Source organism: Sordaria macrospora, chromosome 7 (assembly GCF_033870435.1).
Source record: "Sordaria macrospora chromosome 7, complete sequence".
NCBI classification, from domain to species: Eukaryota; Fungi; Ascomycota; class Sordariomycetes; order Sordariales; family Sordariaceae; genus Sordaria; species Sordaria macrospora.
Genome location: NC_089377.1, coordinates 3,786,051 through 3,803,776, shown reverse-complemented (window position 1 = coordinate 3,803,776; position 17,726 = coordinate 3,786,051). Strand labels below are relative to the sequence as shown.

At 53.9% G+C, this 17,726-nt stretch overlaps 2 protein-coding genes across 2 annotated transcripts; one reads left to right on the top strand and one right to left on the bottom strand.

Annotated features, from left to right (window-relative positions):
- Positions 1–1,079: 1,079 nt before the first annotated feature.
- On the top strand, positions 1,080–11,540 carry SMAC4_07598 (uncharacterized protein; the record flags this gene model as incomplete). Its single annotated transcript, XM_066090656.1, has 10 exons — positions 1,080–1,277; positions 1,413–2,051; positions 2,105–2,122; positions 2,189–2,248; positions 2,307–3,064; positions 3,152–4,482; positions 4,895–5,170; positions 5,400–5,675; positions 5,740–10,463; positions 10,521–11,540. The coding sequence occupies 10 exons, from the start codon at positions 1,080–1,082 to the stop codon at positions 11,538–11,540; spliced, it is 9,300 nt and encodes a 3,099-aa protein (XP_065947860.1).
- A 2,296-nt stretch (positions 11,541–13,836) lies between these two features.
- On the bottom strand, positions 13,837–17,218 carry SMAC4_07597 (uncharacterized protein; the record flags this gene model as incomplete). The annotated part of the gene is made up of 2 exons (XM_066090655.1): positions 16,126–17,218; positions 13,837–16,063 (listed from the first exon to the last, which is right to left on the bottom strand). The coding sequence occupies exon 2, from the start codon at positions 15,886–15,888 to the stop codon at positions 13,837–13,839; it is 2,052 nt and encodes a 683-aa protein (XP_065947859.1). The 5' UTR covers positions 15,889–16,063; positions 16,126–17,218.
- Between the last annotated feature and the right edge of the window lie 508 nt (positions 17,219–17,726).

Here is a 17,726-nt window from a genome sequence, read left to right as displayed (position 1 = left end):
TCTCCGACCGGTCACCAATGTCCCTTCCTAACCCGAGTCCTTCATTTGCCCGGTTTTTAATTTGGATTGCTGCAAGTCGCAGTTGTGCTTGAGTGTGCCTTCCTTGGGTTGGTGTCTAAAAGTATTCCGTGTGGAAGATGCATCCTATTTGCAAAGTCTCAACAAGGCCTGGCAAGCCTTTTCCCTTTTCTCTTCGTGGAAAGCCGCAATCAATCAAAACACTTCCCCCATCATCTCCATTTGGCATCTTTTCGTGTCATTACCATCACCAGTTTCTTTGTGTTCAAGTCCATGATGGCCGGTCGACTCAAAAAGTGCCTTATCGCCAATTCGGACGTCCCTTACGTCTCATTCAAACCGTCACAACACAGCCAGCAAGACTCCTCCTGTGAAAAAGGTAGCTTGGGCTGCCGAGGCAATACCCGTTTCAAACTATCTTTTATTGTTCTTTTCATCCTTCTTTGCTGTTCTTCCTGCCCTTTGCAGAAGCTGTAGCTCAGCCGCGACCATGTCGTTTTTCTTTGTTCGGGACCCACGCTCCCCCACAAGGGCTCTCATCTTCCCTTGGACACTCAACGCCCGAGGCCTCAACTCATAACATCAGAGTTCACGGATACTTCAGAGGGGATAAGAAAAGGTGTACAATTACACCAAGTCATATTTCATCATGACACTGCAAATGTCCGCCCTCATGTTTGTCACGGGGCGAGATGCTCCAGGAGACAAGGCAGGTTTCAACCCACCCTCCTCAACACCACATCTCTGCCACTCACTCAAAGACTAACTCTCCCCCAAGTCTTCAAAGAAAGCTCAGCTCATTGTGCCTCGACTCGAGCTTTCAAGCTGCATAATTGCTATTGACGTTTGCGGCACTTGCCCCTTTGTCCCCTTTGTTGACTTTGTATCCGAGCTGGATAACCCAATGTGCCTCGAAATGCCTACCATGACTGCCACATGTCTACTACTCGACATGTCTTGTCCATCATGCTTCCTCGACAACATCCGACGTGAACAACCACAACCACAACATCAACAACAACGACGACACCAAGAAACACGACAACACCAACGTCACCACCATGGTTCGCGCAACAAGCGGTAACTACGGCGAGGTCGGGCCCGATACCGACGATTGTCTCCCACAGTACCCACATTCACTGGAGCTTCAACGCTATGGCGGCTGGATGAACCCTTACTACGCAAACTTTGGTCTCTCGGGTCTCGAGGCCCAATTTCCCTCCTTGACCGGCTTGACCTTTGACTGGAGCAATGAGCGGGTCGCCCATGAAAGTCCACGCCCCCTCCCGGAGCCACATCACTTGGATACTCTTTTTATGACCGAGCGCTTCCAGCACGAGATCAACGATGGCTTCAAGGCCTGGCAAATCCCCTCTCTTAACCTGGGCCTCGAGCCCATCGAAGATTCCTCCGTCGCAGTCGATCCCCAAAGGTGGCATCCGCTCTTCCAAAAGGCCCGCTGGTTTGACCTTAGGTCCCCCGTTGACCTTAACAACCACTCTCTGGCCGCCCCCCATTGGTCCATCGACAATCCCGACGTCTTTTACGAGCTGGGTGTCTGCATCGAGATGGCAAACAGAATGTTCGACCAAGCCCTGTGTACAAAATGGCTACACGCCCTCTTCTTCGGCACCTGGGAAGTGGCAGGGACCAAATACATCAAGTGCAACCGAGAAACCGACGTCGACGCCGACAGACTTAGACCTGATGGTGACCCCAATGTTTCCATAACCCAGGCCGAGCGGATAAAGCTTTACAGGGAGACTGTTACTGCCGCCGACCACATTGTTTGGTCCTTCTTTGACGGCGACGATCCTCACGAGTTTGGCTTCCCACATAACGCGGATGACAAGTTCACGTCGGGTTACACAAACGTTCATAAGGACAAGACGACAGGAGAGTACTTTGTTGTTATTCGCATGAATGCCCGCATATTGAGGACCCTGCTGCAAGACAACAATGGTACTAGCGATCCGACCGATTATCTCAGGACTGTCGAAAAACACGTTGCTCGTGCGCAGTTCGCCATTACGGTATGTTTCTTCCTTCATATAGTGATGTGAATAGCGCGCTAACCTGTGACCAGATGGTACATGAGTTGGCGGTATGTTGGTCCTTTACCTCCCACATAGCCTGTTTCTTACTTGCTAACCAACGATATGAGATATAGCATGCACTCAACTGGGTCTGCATGCTTCAAGATGGAAAGCCCCTTGACTCAGCCGAGCCAGTAAGTGGTATCGCCTCTCCATGCCGCTACACTACTGACAATTGTTGCGTCTCGCTAGCTCTACAACGACGAGTGTATGGCCGAGCTGGGCTATTCGATCGAAAAGAACCTGTTTGGTGCTACTTTCCGTTACATCCCAGAAGGCAGCGAAAGACACCTAATCCCGTCTACAATGCCCGGTTTGCGCCAGTACGGCTTGGCATTATACACATTTGAGGACGCCTGTTGGGTGTGGAACCCAACTGTCAGTACGGTTGACAATGACATCCACTGGCCCTCAGGCCAGCCCTTATCCTTCGACCGATATCCCATTCCCACCTTCTTCTCAGCCTCCCTCCAAATGCAAGATTTCTGGGACAACGTGGTGGCAACCAAAGGCCGAAGCGCCCTACGGCCACCTCGCCCCTTCAAAGCCCCCGTACTTGAAATGAAAGAACTAACCCGCGTCTACTCCGTGGTCCCCAACCCTGACAACCCCCAAACGTTTGAAGCATATCCGGACGTAGCCGCTAAATACCAAGACTGCGTCGACCACCTCCAACTCCGCAAGAAGGCCTGGAAACACTGGCGCGGCATTTCAGGACAAAAGGACCATCTTGCCGAAGCCTACGCCCAGTGGCAACGCACCCCTTACTCCCTCGTGGAATGCCGCAACTGCGTCGAACTGTTCACCGATGCCGCTGGCAGGCTCGACGAGAGGACTTGCACGCACATGATCGTCGAGCTTGGGGACAAGATTGAAACATGGGAGCAACACGCCGGCGAGGCCAGACCGCTGGGCTTCGTCTACACGATGCTGCTCAAACTCATGAAAGCGTCCATGCCCTGGCGAAGGATAGTGAAAAGGATCAGAAGCGAGCAAGCGACTCCCCAGACCCAAGTGCCTAACCGCTGGCATCCCAGCGTAAACGCACTGGTCAAGGGCACAAAGTGGAGGTTTCCTGACCGCCACGTAGTCGCCGAGAAGGAAGGCAAGACGTGGAAAGTGCTGGATCTGTACAGCATGAAATCAGATTACAAGTTTATCACTTCCTACGACGCCCGCTCCGACTTGATCTCCAGCGCCCTACGCGAGGGGCAAAGGTGCTGGACCATCCTCCCGACCCCCACAGGCTTGCTGGAGGCCATCAGGACGTGTGCACATGAGCTCATGGATGCGCTCGACCACGAGGCTGATGCCGTCGGCTATAACACCCAAGACTGGCTGCCCTTCAACTTTAGCTTTCCAGAATGGGACATGGGTTTTGAACAGAGGGGCCCATCAGATGAGGTCGGAAACGTGGTCGCCGTGGCGGAGCGTGACGCGCGAAAAATTAATAAGGATGCACACCGCGCGTTTCTTGGGAGCCCGCCGCCGTCGCCTCTTGGCTCGAAGGGGGATGGGACTAGTGATGATGATGATGAGGATGAGGAGGAGGATGAGGAGGAGGAGGAGGAGGAGGAGGAGAAGGAGGAGGATGTTGATGAAAATGAAGATATGAATGACGATGACGACGACGACGACGACGACGACGACTACGACGACAGCGAAAGTGATAGTGATGATGATAGTAATAGTGACATCGAGATGGGCGATGCGGGTCAGAGCCAGAGCCAGAATGTTGGTGATCGTCCAAAGATGTTTCTGGATATCGGAAAACTGAGTGGTGTTTCCCAAGCCATGATGAGCCGGAGCAGTACCCGTGGTCGTGGTATCTCCAAACCTCGTGGTCGTGGTTCTTGCGGTAGACGAGGCGGTGGCCGAGATGGTGGACGAGGAGGCGAAAACGCCGGCTCCGGTATTGGTGTCATCTGCCGTCGCGGTCGCGGCCGCCAGCAAGCCTGGCGATCCAATGCATCCGACGATGAGGACGATTATGATGTTGAAGAGGAGATGCAAGATGAAGTCGACCCCGATGCAGGGGAAGTAGAACAAGAAAACGAATCTTCCTTCGCCTCAGAAGATGAAATGGGCCTGGACGATGACATCGTAAGCATTTCTAGTTTCGCCTCTCAGCGAGCTTCACCCGTCGAATCTCTCCCCAACCTCTCCCAGCTACAACTCAGGAAGCGGCCCCGCTCCATCTTCAAAATCTTCTTTGAGAAATCCATTCTCTTCACTGCGAAGGAACGGGACGACCTTATTGCCGGCCACCGCAACTTCCACGACTCAAGAAACACTTGGGGGGAACTGTTGGAGCTGGAAACCGAGCTGTCGTGCCGAGTGGAAGAAGCCCCTAACCCCAAGGCGGACGGTAAATATGACGGTGCCTACGCGATGGAACAGGTGCAAGAGGAGTGGAGAAAAAGAAAGCATTGGAGTTTAGGAGAAATAGCTGATCATTGGCCAAAGGTAGAAGGGGGAGATCACATGTATGGAACGTCGAGGTGGGCTTTGTTGACAAGTGGTGGGGAGGAACATGTTTACGAACTTGGTTTGAGCATTCCTCGACGTGAGTTTTTCTTTTTCTTATTTTCTCGTTTCTCTTGTTTGTGTCTTCCCCTTTTATTGCAGTTTGCCTTGCCTTACGTTGCTTATACATATAGGAGTAACATACTGAAAGCTGGAGCGACTGCAAGTGGCAGGGGGGAGTGGAGGTCACAGACATGCTTGGGTGATGATTTGAGAAAGACTGCCTCAGTGGTACTGCTGCTAACTAAAACCAGAGGTAACGGCAACGGATGTAAAGGAAACTCCCGACTCCCTCTTCTACCAAGAACCCCGTCACCGAGGCGGGTTCAGGACACATCTCGCCCAACAGTCTCCCAACGGCTGGGCGGTTGTCGATGGTAAGAGCTGGGTGCATCTCGAGGACAATCCCGATGCCCTGTTCCGCGGCAAGGTCTTGCAGAAGATAACGCTGGAGGAAGTGAGAGAGTTCAATGGGCACGATGGACGGCCATTGTGGGCGTATGTTGGGAGAGATGTTTTTGATCTTAGCAGTAAGTTTATCCTTGAGTGTCTGAGGCACTTCACCACTTCACGTACCTGCCGTCAAGACTGTGTCTTGAGCAACTCCTCCAAGCCAGGTTCGGGGCTACTTGAACCTTGACCTTGACCCTTCACATCCCCAACCCACTCCCCATTCCTAAAAAGAAATTCCTTCCATTCCTCCCATCCACCTCCTCCAGCAGAATTACTAACCTCCACTGCCTTTTCCCACCAAACCAGGTGTCAAAGACGAAGGAGACGGCCGCTTCAAAACCCTCGTCCGCAGCAACATCGCAAGGTACCAAGACTTGAACTCTTTCTGTTTTGATCATGAAAAGGATCCCCTTGATCTCAGGAATCTACTGTGGCCGTGGCGGTGCGCCAAGATTAAAGTGGTTAAGAAAACCAAAGAGACACGGAGACTGGAAGTCTTCACGAAGAGGGAGCTCGGTCCCCACATTTTCCCGGAGGTGGGAATGTATATCTGTATAAACGAGACCGTATATGATGTTTCTGGTTAGTAATTACCCTTACTCTGTCGCTTTTCAGGATGAATTGGATGGAGCTAACAAGATTACAGAGTACATGGAAGACCATGCCGGCGGTACCTTGAGGAACTACGCCGGTTGCGTTACAGATCTGCAAGAGTTGACAGCCAAGTTCACCGAAGAACATGTTCTGGAACCTCGTGTATACGGCCGGATCATCCCTACTGTTCCCGACCCAGAAATCGAAACAAATCGCCAGAGACTGGAAAAAGTCCTCTTGAAGTACGAAGACTTGCAAATTGGCTACATCGTCAACGAGGTCGGACCTAACCCCCCACTTCGCCCCAACTGCCTAACTCTGTACAATTCCGTATACGACTTCACTTGGCTCTTTCAACATCAAGGCATCTTCCACGGCACTCGATATCTCGAGGAGCAGGAAATCAAACGCCTCTGCCGCTTGTGTGGTAAAGATATTACGGAGCGCTTCAAAAGGAAGAGCAAGCGAGGGGAACAGCTGCGCAAGATCTTCAACAACATCCGCGAAATCAAATACTCCTTGATCACTGAGAAAATCTACCGCCCTCCCAGTAGGGAGATTTCCGTGCGCGACCTGAAGCTGCACGGCATCAAGACGCTCGCGACCAGAGCCCAGCGCATGCGCAAAGCTGCTCGATGGTCCCAACTCTGCTACCGGGGCAGAGGACACTTATCTCAATGGGCCCACAAAGCCGCGATCGAAGGCGAACATCTGTGGGTCAACGTCGGCGGAGTTGGCGGTTTTGTCTACGATATCACCGACATGGTGCTCTACTCCGACATCGACACCTCGATAAACATGCGGTGCCTGTCTGGAACGACGCTCCTCAATCAGTTTGACAGCGAGGAGGAAGCAGAGGCGGCGGCACAGATCGAATATACTGATAGAGCCGCGTATGCCCTGTTCAAGGAGAAGGAGACTGCCTGGGGGCTGGCGAAGAGATTTAAAGCCAAGGTGGTGGGGGTTTTGGTGGCAGATCTGGCTGGTCGCTCTTTTCAGGACCAAGAAGGGGTGAAGGTGGAGAAGCTGGAGAAGGGTGAGGAGGAAATGTTGTTTGCTGACAAGTTGTTGGAGTTTGACGAGAACTTTACCACGCCGAGTCCCGCTCGGCGGCCTCAAGCAACCCCGGGAACCCGGTCGTCTAGAGGTACCCGTGTCTCCACCCCAGGATCGGTAGTCCGTGCTACAGACAATAGCCAAGAGCTCTTCCGACCCGGATCTTCTGGACCTCGACCTTCTCAGACCCAGGAGGACTTCTTGCGCAGACCGACACCCCCCTCTCAACGAGTTCGCAAGAGGCTGAGGGAGGAAGTGTCTGAAATTATGGACGGAAAACGAATTAATTTTGGATTCCAGTCCTCCCTCTCCTCCTCCTCCTCCTCCTCCGCCTCCTCAATTGACAATGTCGCACCGGGCTCGCCATCCGCCGGACGAAAGCCCAGAAGCAAAAAGCCAAGAACAACGAGACCAGAGAGGTCGCCGCAGGCTAAGCGTCCTCGAATCGCTGGCCGGGATTTGGGAGTCAGAAAGGATCAGGTAAAAGGTCTGGCTACTGGCAATCGCGGGTTGGTGAATATGAGAGTGGAGAGGGAGGAGGCGAAGGCTAGAGCGGCCAGGGAAAGAAGGCATAAGGCCGCCACTGCTTCGGCGGTTGCAGCTGGAAAGGCAAGTGCGGATGCGAGGAGGGGTCCTGGTGGTGGTAGCAGTCAAGTACCGGCGCCGGCGCCGAGGGCGACCACGCGTGTTGGTACTGGTGCTGCTGCTGTATCTAGCACGTCTCAGGGTAAAGGTACAGGACTGACGGCGGCTCTTCAGATGACTAGATTGTCTGGAAGGGCCAGTGCGACGCCTGGACGTACTGGACGAGGAGCTCCCTTGGCTCCGGTGCGTGAAGATGATGAAGAAGATGAAGACCCGAGAGGTCAGAAGCGAGACAGGAGTGATTCCCCTGAAGAATCGGAGGAGTGGTTAGCGGAGAAGAGAAACCAGGGCCGTCGTGCTAGGCAAAAGTCTCCTGAAGAGGATTTATCCGGACAAGAGGGCGAAGATGACAATGGTGAAATGGTAGATGCCGGTGACGGACAACGTGATCGTCAACGCACTGCAACTCCCAGATCTCAGCAACAAGGCCAACAGCAGGCAGGAAGAACTCAACCCCAGCGTCAACCAGCAAGAGGTGCACAAGCTGCAGCACCCGGCGGTGGTCCTGCATCCTCTGACGGCTCAGAAGGAAGACCTCCACGTCGAAGACCCGGAAGCAGTCCCCATCGACCTATTTCCCTCTCTAGTTGCGAGCCGGATTCCTCTGACGACGAAGACGAGGACAATAATGACGGCGACGATGGGAGAAATCCACCTGGTCAAGCACAACCCAGCGCTCGCAGCCCTCGAGATCCCCCTATTCCTCTTCGACCCGTTGGCCGTAGGGGACAACCTGGTCCTTCAACTCCTGGTCGACAACCACCTGCAGAGATAATCTTCAGAAGTCCACCCCAATCCATTGGTCGCCGAGTAATACCTCGCGGAGATGAGAATGAGGACGATGACCTAGAAGTTATCGATGAAGAGGACTTGGCCGCCGCCCGTCCTGCCCAACCCAATCCCGAATTACCACAACTCCAACCAGGCAATGGCACCCCCGTCAGGCCCCGAGGACCAAGGATTAAACGCGTCAATTGCCCACCTCCCAACCAACCTGCTCCTGTTTTTAATCGCCCCATTCCAGGTCGTGGCAAATTCGTTCCTGATCAGGGACTGAGCCCGGGACTGGTCAGACGATATGAACCCGGTTCGGATGATAGGGATCGGTTTGCTGAGTACAGGGAGAGGGAAGAGGAGAGGTCTAGTGCCGAGGGCACTGATCGGGAGGATAATGAGGACCACAATAGTGTAGAAGAGGAGGATGAGGAGTATCAGGAGGCTAGTGCTGGGCGTGGACATTCTGGTGGTTCGAGGATGTCAAGGGGGTCTAGAGGATCTCGTGGCTCTCGTGGCTCTTATGGAACCGGTGTCAACAGATGGTCGGAGTATTCAGGCGACAGCATCTTCCCTACCCCTGACCGAAACAGAGGAAGGGATGCCGGGGATGTCGAGATGGATGCCGCTGCTGAAGAAGATGACGAAGACGAAGAAGATGTTGCCATGGGCGGCATCAACGACAACCAAGATGTTCCTGATGAAGAACAGTTGGACGAAGGGCCGCCTCAAACTCCACCACAGAACAGCCGCGACCCCCGCCATCCCGACTACGTCACCCCTCACCTCCGTCCCGAGTACACCCCGCGCCAGCGCGCATATCTCTACGAGCTTCATCAAAACCGGCTCAATTACAGTCCCACAAGCAGGCGCAAATTTGACAAGGAAGCCCTCTACAATTACCAGCTGAATCGCCACGCCCAGCCCGGACGCGCAGCCCCTGTCTTCAGGACACCGCCGCGATTCAGAGCTAATCCTTTCGCCGGAGCCCCAATCCCCAGCGACGAGCAGCTGGAAGCCATGCTACGGCAGCGAATTGATGCCGCTGTTGCTAGTTTCACTGCAGTGAGAGGATACCGAGCCGCGGTGCTGGAGAATAGAGAGGAAGAGTATCTTGCTGAGCATGGCAGGCCTAACATACGGGGGAAATTGTTCCCACGTATCTTTAACGGTCCGAGGCGAAGGCCCAGGCCGCAGCAGCAGCAGCAGCAGCAGCAGCAGCAGGGAAATGTGGATGATCCGTTTGTTGATAATGATGGGGATGTTGAGATGGATGACGGCGAGGGTGAGGGTGAAGAAGAAGGAGTAGACCTGGAAGAAGATCCCGAGAGTTTTGCGGAAGGAGAAGCGAGGGTTAGAAGGGAGACCACGGAGAGGTTTATTGAGACTTATAGGTCCACGCTCAGACCTAACGTTGAGGCATGGTTTATTGCGAGAAGGGTCGGCATGTTGAGGGCCTGGGGAGAGGGGAGGGAGTTTGATAGTGAGGAGGATGTGGATTTGCAGAGTGAGGAGGAGAACAGGAGGAGGGCTAGGGGTGGAAGAGGTGGGAGGGGTAGGAGAGGTGGAAGAAGTGGAAGGGGTGGAAGAAGTGAAAGTGGTGGTCGTTCAGGTGGGAGAGGCGCTGGTGGTGGAAGAAGGGGTGGTAGAGGGGGTGAGGATGATGATGATTTCGCTCCGTCACCTCCCAGGCCGCGTACTACCCGGTCTGCTGCCGCGAAGGCGGCTGCTGCTCCGGCTTCTGCTCCTGTCCCTGCTGCTGTTCCAGCTCCGGCTGCTGCTCCGGCTGCTGCCCCGGTTCCTGTCCCGGCTCCGGCTCCGGCTCCGGCTCCGGCTCCGGCTCCTCCTGCTGTTCCGGCTGCTCCCCCTACGCGCGTTGCTAGAAGCACTCGGAACAGGCCGGCTCCTGCTGACTCGGATGAAGAAGAGGAACAGGATGCTCAGAACCAAGAGGAAGAAGATCGACGAGAGGCGGAGAGGTTGCAAGCTGCTGAGCAAGCCGCACCTAGGAGGGTGACGAGGGGTAGTACTAGGGGTGCTGCAGCTCAACCTCCAGCTGGGTCTCAACCTGCGCCCGCACCGGTACCGACATCACAGCCTCGGCCTTCGGCTAAGCAAGCAGCTCCCGCTAAACAAGTCTCTCGCCCAGCTGCCCCAAGCGGCACCCAACCCCGACCACCCCATCCCCCTCCCCCTTCCGCTCCTCTTCCCCGTCAGCGCCGCCGCGGCGACCCCGACCCAGACGTCTACACAGATCTTCCCATCCCACCCAAAGAAACCGAAGCACAACACGCTGCTCGCGTAAAGCGTAATGCTCTTCTAAAAAAGCAATGGCGTGATCGGATTCGTCAAAGGGAGGTGCGAGCCAAGAAGAAGGAAGAGGAGGAGGCAAAGGCTGAGGAAAAGAGGAGGAGGAGGGAAGCTGGTGAGAATGTTTCCTCTAGTGAGGAGGAGGATGACGACGAGGACGAAGACAGTGATGAGGATGACAAAGATTCGGATGAAGATTCGGATGCTGATTCTAATTCAGACGACTCGGATGACGATGGAGCAAAGAAGAAAAAGAAAAAGGCGAATAAGAATAAGAAGGACAAGAAAGAGAAGAAGGCAGCGAAGAAGGGTGATAAGAAGAAGAAGACTAAGAAGAAGGGAAAGAATGGGAAGAAGAATGATTTGCCTGACGAAAATGATCCTAACCTCACAGAGCAGCAGCGGAAGGAGATTCGCCAGAAAAAAGCGCAGAGGCTCCGCGATATGCTGTACCGAAGAAAGAAGAGGGAGAGGGAAAGGGAGGAGAAAAGGCTAAAAGAGGAAGAAGAGGAGGCTGCTGCTGCTGCTGCTGCTGCTGCCGGGGAGGGTGAGGGTGAGGGAGAGGGAACGATTACTGTGTCTACCTCTACCGCTACCGCTACAGGTCCCGCTACGGCAACGGATAAGAAGATGGACAAGGGCAAGGCAGCCGATAAAGACAAGGCCAAAGCCACTGACAAGGGCAAAGCCAGGTCCAAAAAGAAGGGCAAGAAAAAGGCTACTTACTTCTCTTCTGACGAAGACGAGTACGACGAAGATGAGGACGAAAACTCCGACGCCGAGTCCAATGAAAGCCATGGCGATGAGGGGTTTAATAACCACCGTGGAAGAGCGGGGGAGAGTTCGGCGGTGGGAGGGAGGAGGGAGGCGAGGGCTACAGCTGCGAGGGCAGCGGCTACCAGGGCAACGACTACCAGGGCTACGGGTGGGTCGAGGGCTAGTGCAGGATCCAGGAGAGGTGTGAATGATCCGGATGATGATGAGGAGGAGGAAGAAGAGGAGGAAGAAGAGGAGGAAGAAGAAGAGGAAGAAGAAGAGGAGGATAGTGATGAGGATTTTGTGGCGTGAGGTGGTTGAGGAGGGCTTTAAGTGTTGGGTGTTGAGTTGAGTACGATGTCAGAGTCTTAGGGCCAGGTATGTGCTGGATGATGAAAACCGGTGGATTTTGGGTGTTGGATGGTGAGAATATTGTACCGAGTTCTGTTGTTATTGTTTGGAAGTTGTTTGTTTTTTGGAGTTTGGAGTTAGGCTTCACGCGTTGGAGTGTCGGATTGGAGTGTCGGATTGAAGGTTAAGCCGTTAGATTGTGGATTTTGTTACTTGATCTTCCTCTCTTCTTCCATTGTCATTCGTACTGTTGTTGTTTTTTCCTGATGTGGCGATCTCATGGCATTATCTGTGTTTGGAACTTTGGATACTGCTAGTTTGTGAACTTGATTTTGGATTGTTGTTATGTCTTGCATCAATTTGAACTACCCTTCTCCTTCCTCCAACCACCTTCCGTGGTGATAATAAGACGACGTAGGTGATCCTCATGTGTATTCCTCCCCAAGTCTTCCCTCGCTGTTTTGGAGTTGCTACATAACTGCCCCTGTAGTTGGAAGGTAACGAAACGCTTCGTCAACATTAACACTGCGTCGAAAAAAAGGAAACATGATCAATCTCAAGTCACGAACCAAACCCTCTTTATCCTAACTGAACGATGAAGGCTAACTAACACACTCATGCATTGGGTGGTGAAGCAGGTCTTTCACACGATGCCCTGCGCTGATTGCAGTGGCAGCCGCGGGTGAAACTTCAATATCAAGTTAACAAGGCTGGACAACGCACGATCAGATAATCAGTTAAAGTCAAATACGAAAAAGCTTCGGTAGAAGCTTCGCACCGTTTCTTTTCCTTAACCACCTCTAGGTAAAGAGGTACGTAAGGCAGAGGCATGATGCGAGTGTCTTGCACTGACTGCTATGTGACCTTGAAAATCCCCTGTTGTTTTTTTCCCGCAGTGGCTTGTGGCTTACGGCTTATTGGTTGCAAGTGGAAGGAAGGGATCGGCCACATCAATGGCGAAGCAGGAGTCAGACCGGTGCGAATTACGGTAATCTTCAACGATGTAAGTCATCACCTCCCCCTCAGGTCCCCCAGATGATTGCATGTTTGTAGCGTGGTACTGAATCACAGATGATTTCCCAAGATGCGATTCCCAAATCCACACCTCATGAAAGTCCTCCCCTTCGACTCCCCAGTTCTACAGGTGATTTCCCGGTTGCCAGTTGTACACACCGCAGAATTCTTGGGCGTTAAGTTTTGGGTTCCGGGGTTGTGACTAGAGGTAAGCTGGTCAAATCTGGATGCATTCTGTAACGAATATGGGTTTTCATGCCCGAGAAAAAAAGAAAAAAAATTGGAGGAGATAGCCAGAGACTGAAGCCCGGGGCAGTGAGTGCAAATTCGCTTCTTCTGCTTGGTGCCCTATCTTTTCAACCAACCCTCTTGCATAGAAATTTCGGTGGGCATGAATGGTGCAGTAGGTCTAGAGGTACTATGCATTCTGATTTGGCCACATTTTGCCGGACTTGGCCAGCTTACCTAGTCACAACCCCGAAACCTACCTCCAACGCTCTGGAAATCAGCCGTCGGTACCTACCTACGTACAAGTACATATGTAATAACTAATGTAGGTACAGTACCATCAGATGATGCAGGCAGTTCACATGGAAGTTGACCCAGCCCGCTTAATGAGAGTCTATCACATGCAGTCGATCAGTTGAAGAGACGATTTGGCGAACGAAAATTCTTCTTTTCCCTAACTAGAGGTACCTAACTAAGTTTACCTGGCTATCTGGCTACAAATCAGAGGTAAGCTTAGGTACGTTGTACAAGAAATTTTTCCCTTTCCCGAACTACAACTCAAACTCAAACTCGAATTCAGATCTCGGTACGGTACCAAATCTTCATGAAGGCGGGCTAAAATCAGGAAACCGAAACAGGTGACAAATGAAACAGATGACGAAAGAAATAAATCCCTCCCTTCCTCCTGGTCACGACAATCCGACATCCGACATCCGTGAGGATCCAAATCTTTGAAGATAGGTAAACGGATCCGAGGAGAAAAACCATGGCAGGCGATGAGAGAAAGCAACTCCTTTCGTCGGCTACTCCTTCCTCATCCACAGGATCCTGGTCCAGCAATCCAGTACGTTGATAATGACTGCACAACTCCTCTCTTGAACTCTTCACCTTCTTTTTCTTCTTCCCCACCACCAGCTGCGATGTCAACTCCCACACCACCTTTTGCCTTCCACTCCCCTTCCATCCCTCTACCATCATCACGACAACCACCACCACCCCATCCATTCCTCGGCCCTTACCGATCAGTAACAACAACCGCACTCCCACCACAATGAACCGCACTCCAAAGCCACCAAACATCCCTATGATAACTCTGCCACTCCCCAATAGCACCAGCAAGACAAGCGCACGGATTCGGTCCTCCACCCACCATCACACACATTTCCTCCTTCTCGCGAGTAATCTTGCATCCACCGCCAGCCACACAGATCTCCGTGGCCCGGTCCATAGGGGACATGGTGTCATGCCAGCGGTGCGCGTCGTCGTTGTGCGCGCAGTTGCAGACTCCGCTGAGGTCGGCGTTTCGGGCACTCAGAGTGGGAAGGGGAGGAGAGGCGGGGGATTGGGTTTCCTGCTGGTTCTGCTGCTGCTGGCGGTTGAGGTTATCATAAGTCTGTTTCTGCACTCTTCTGAATTCCGCAAGGGCTTCAGGATCTTGGTAAGGGCCAATAGGTTGGTATTGAGGCAAACGGGGGACATTGGCAGCCCTAGCAGTACCAGTTCCAGTACCAGCACCAACAGAAGCAGAAGCAGAACCAGCACCAGTACCAGTGTCCTTAGGAGGCTCATAAGGGCTGATAGGCCGGAACCTAGCTGAACGGGGGACATGGCCACCCCCAACATGAACCGCACCAGTCCCAGCAACATCAGCCGCACCCCCAACAGCAGCACCAACCAAAAACTCGTCCTGAACAAGCGGCGACTTTTCCGGATCAGTAATATTCATATGCTGATTAAACATCCTCGTAAAAGCCTTTTTGTCCAGCGGCAACAGGGTCTCGCCAAAGACGAAACCTTCGGGTAACGCCTTAAACTCAGTCTTGGATTTGGACTCTGTTGCCTGCCCCTGCTCCTGGGCACGAGGGGCGGTTGTTGCTGTTGCTGCCAAGGGAACAAGGACCTTTGGACGGACGCGGCGGTGGGGGCGACGGCGGTGGGTTTGACTGGTGTGGATGGTGGGCTTGGAGCTGCTGGAGGGGGAGGCGGAGGCAGAATTGGTACCGGTTTTGTGGGTGAGGTTGGTTTGGTGATTGCGGTCGAAATTATTGATGGGAACGGGGATGAGGGTTTTGGGGGGCTTAAAGTCGGGAGGGAAGGAGATTTCGGGTTCATCGGCTGTGTGGGTTTCAGTGTTGGTGCTACGGATACCTCTAGCGGTGTGGTCGTGGCCGTGGCCGTGGTTGTTGGCGACGAGGGTGATGTTGGACGGGAGGACAGGACCGGGGCCAGCCAAGATGTTCAGATCTGGATCAGTGACCTCCGGAGGGGCAAGTTGACGAGGAGCAGTCACCTTTCCCTTGCCCTTGGCCTTGGCCTTGGCTTTGGCTTTGGCTTTGGCTTTGGCTTTGGCTTTGGCTTTGGCTTTGGCTTTGGCATCAGCCTGCATTTTCTCAGCTTCTTCAAGGGTGATTTCCTGGGACGGAATAAAATAACCGGCGTCGCGCAACTCATCCTTGATGGCCTTATTGTTGGAAGTGGAAGGGATAACCGGGCTGGGGTCCTTCAGCTCTGTCGGGTTAACCGAAGGATGGGAGATGTGATGAAGAGGGGCCTTTTCCTTGTCCTTGACCTGGTTTTCATCAACCTCGACAGTCAAGCCGGCGGGATCGATATCGTTACGACGAGCGACCTTGACCTGGTCTTCGTCAGCCTCGACAGTAAAGCCAACAGGATCGGTATCATTCCGGGGAGAGACCTTGACACCATCCTTGTCCTCGATCTGCTCCTCATCGACATCAACAGTCAAGCCAGCAGGATCGATATCATTCTCCTCGCCTTCAACAACCTCCTCGCCACGGGCCCCAACCGACGGAACCAGCTTCCCAACCACCCCCTCCTCCACGCTTCTCTCCCCCACGTTCGGGGAATTCCCCATCTCAGGGGGATAGTCAGTGAGGTTCTTGGGAGGCCACTCCTTAGGCGGAATCTCCCCCCTATCCTCGAAGATGTTTTGGCACTCGATACACCCCTCCCTCGCGTCCTGGGGGAAGGTTGAGTTCCGCCATACCGGGGTCGGAGACGGGAAGGCCGTGGTAGTCGTGTAGGTCGTGGCAGTGTTAGTCACCATGTCCGAGTATAGGATGATGGTGACTGTCGTCCCGTTTTCGACTACGACCGTTGTGCCAATTGGGCCGGGACTGAGGCCGAGGGGTTGGCCTTCCTCCTCCGACGATGGCCTGTTGGACGTGACGAAGGTCGTCGTCGGGGGCAGTACGGTTGCAGTTGCAGTGACGGTGAGAGTTCTGGAGATGGTCTTGGTGGGGGTGACGACGACGTTGACAGGTGCCTCTTCTTTCTCTTCGACCTCCGTTGAAGTCACCGTTGTGCTTCCCACGCTGGTAAATGTGGTGCTGCGGGTTCGGATGGACTTCGTGGAAGAGGAGGAGGAGGAGGAGGCGGAGGAGGCAACTTCGGTGACGACCTCAGTGACGGCCTCGGCAGACGAAGAAGAAGTTTCGTCGACGGGAGATGGGGTTTCGTCGACGGGAGATGGGGTTTCGTCGACGGGAGATGGGGTTTCGTCGACGGGAGATGGGGTTTCGTCGACGGAAGACGAGACGACCTCAGTGACAACCTCGGTAGCTGTGACCACCGGGTCGGAAGAGGAGACAACCTCGGTGACGACCACGGTAGCCGTAACAACATCGTCATCAGAGGCAACGACATCACCATCGTCAGAAGCCGACTCAATACCGTCAAAGCCTGGGGTATCAGTGGCCTCGGTCTCGGCCACCAGTTCTGTCTGACTCAACGTGGAGGTGCGGGTGATGGTGCGGAGGTCGTTGCCACGAGCGAAGATTTTGTGGTCGACGGGAGAGGGTGTGGCGACAGCGGCAGCGACAGGGGTAACCACGACCGGGGCGGGAGCGGGTGTGGGGGCGTCCGGGATGGAGATCCAAACGCCAGGCTTGACGTGGGTGGATTCCCATCTGGCAAGGGCCGCCGAGATGTCTTCGGTGCGGCTGACGTAGATCACCGGCGCCGGGTCAAAGTCGGTGGGCCCGTAGACGGCGACTTCGGAGACACCGGTGGGGACGTCGATGACCGTGGTCACAAGAGGAGGGGGGAGGAAATCCCGCGTGAATATCGGGTAGTAGTTGATCACGCTGGTCGGGAGCCGGGTCCACTTGAAGGGGGTCAACATGGAGTCGGGGTAGGTGAGGCACGGGCACATGATGGTGGTGAGTGGGCGTTTGTGCGGTATTGGCAGCGGGTCACTGTTCTTCAGAGGATGCTTTGGCTTGCGCTCCGGCGGGGTGTTGGTGGGCGAGAGGTTGTTGGGGTTGTTTGGGTTCCGGTATTGAGGTTGGGGGAGGGCGGTGACGAAGGTTGAGAAGGCAAGGGCCGCCAGAGCGGCCATGAGGGACTTCTTCCTGATTGAGAGCATCTTGAATAGTCTGTTGGAGAGAAGGATTAGTGAGCTGTTGTCAGATGATGCGGTGGAGGATGGAGGGTAAAGGACGGAAACCTGGAAGGGAAAGGGAAAGGGAATGAAGGATGATGGCGACGACATACTATCGGAGGATGATGTAGGCAATTTCAAGACCTGTGGAGACTAGACAGTTAGCGGAAGCTTTTTGCTCAGGTGCAAGTTTGGTTTGGTCGAGAAAATGCTTGGAAATCAGGCCTGACTCCTGATGGTTGGGTGAAGGCTGGGTCAAGAAAGAGAGAATGGAAGGGGAACTGTGAAGGATACATATATGACACTCAACAAGCCCGTCCGGGAAATTTCACCTCGAGGCCATGGCCATTCCTCGGACCAGGAAATGCGAGTGCAGGCAATAAAAAGAAAACCCTCAGCCGTTGTCTGCTTCGGATGTCCGTCATAGATATTGGTGCAGCTCGCCACGAGTGTGGTGGTTGAGGTACCGCATAATCCGGAGGATATTGTTCAGCTCCCATGAG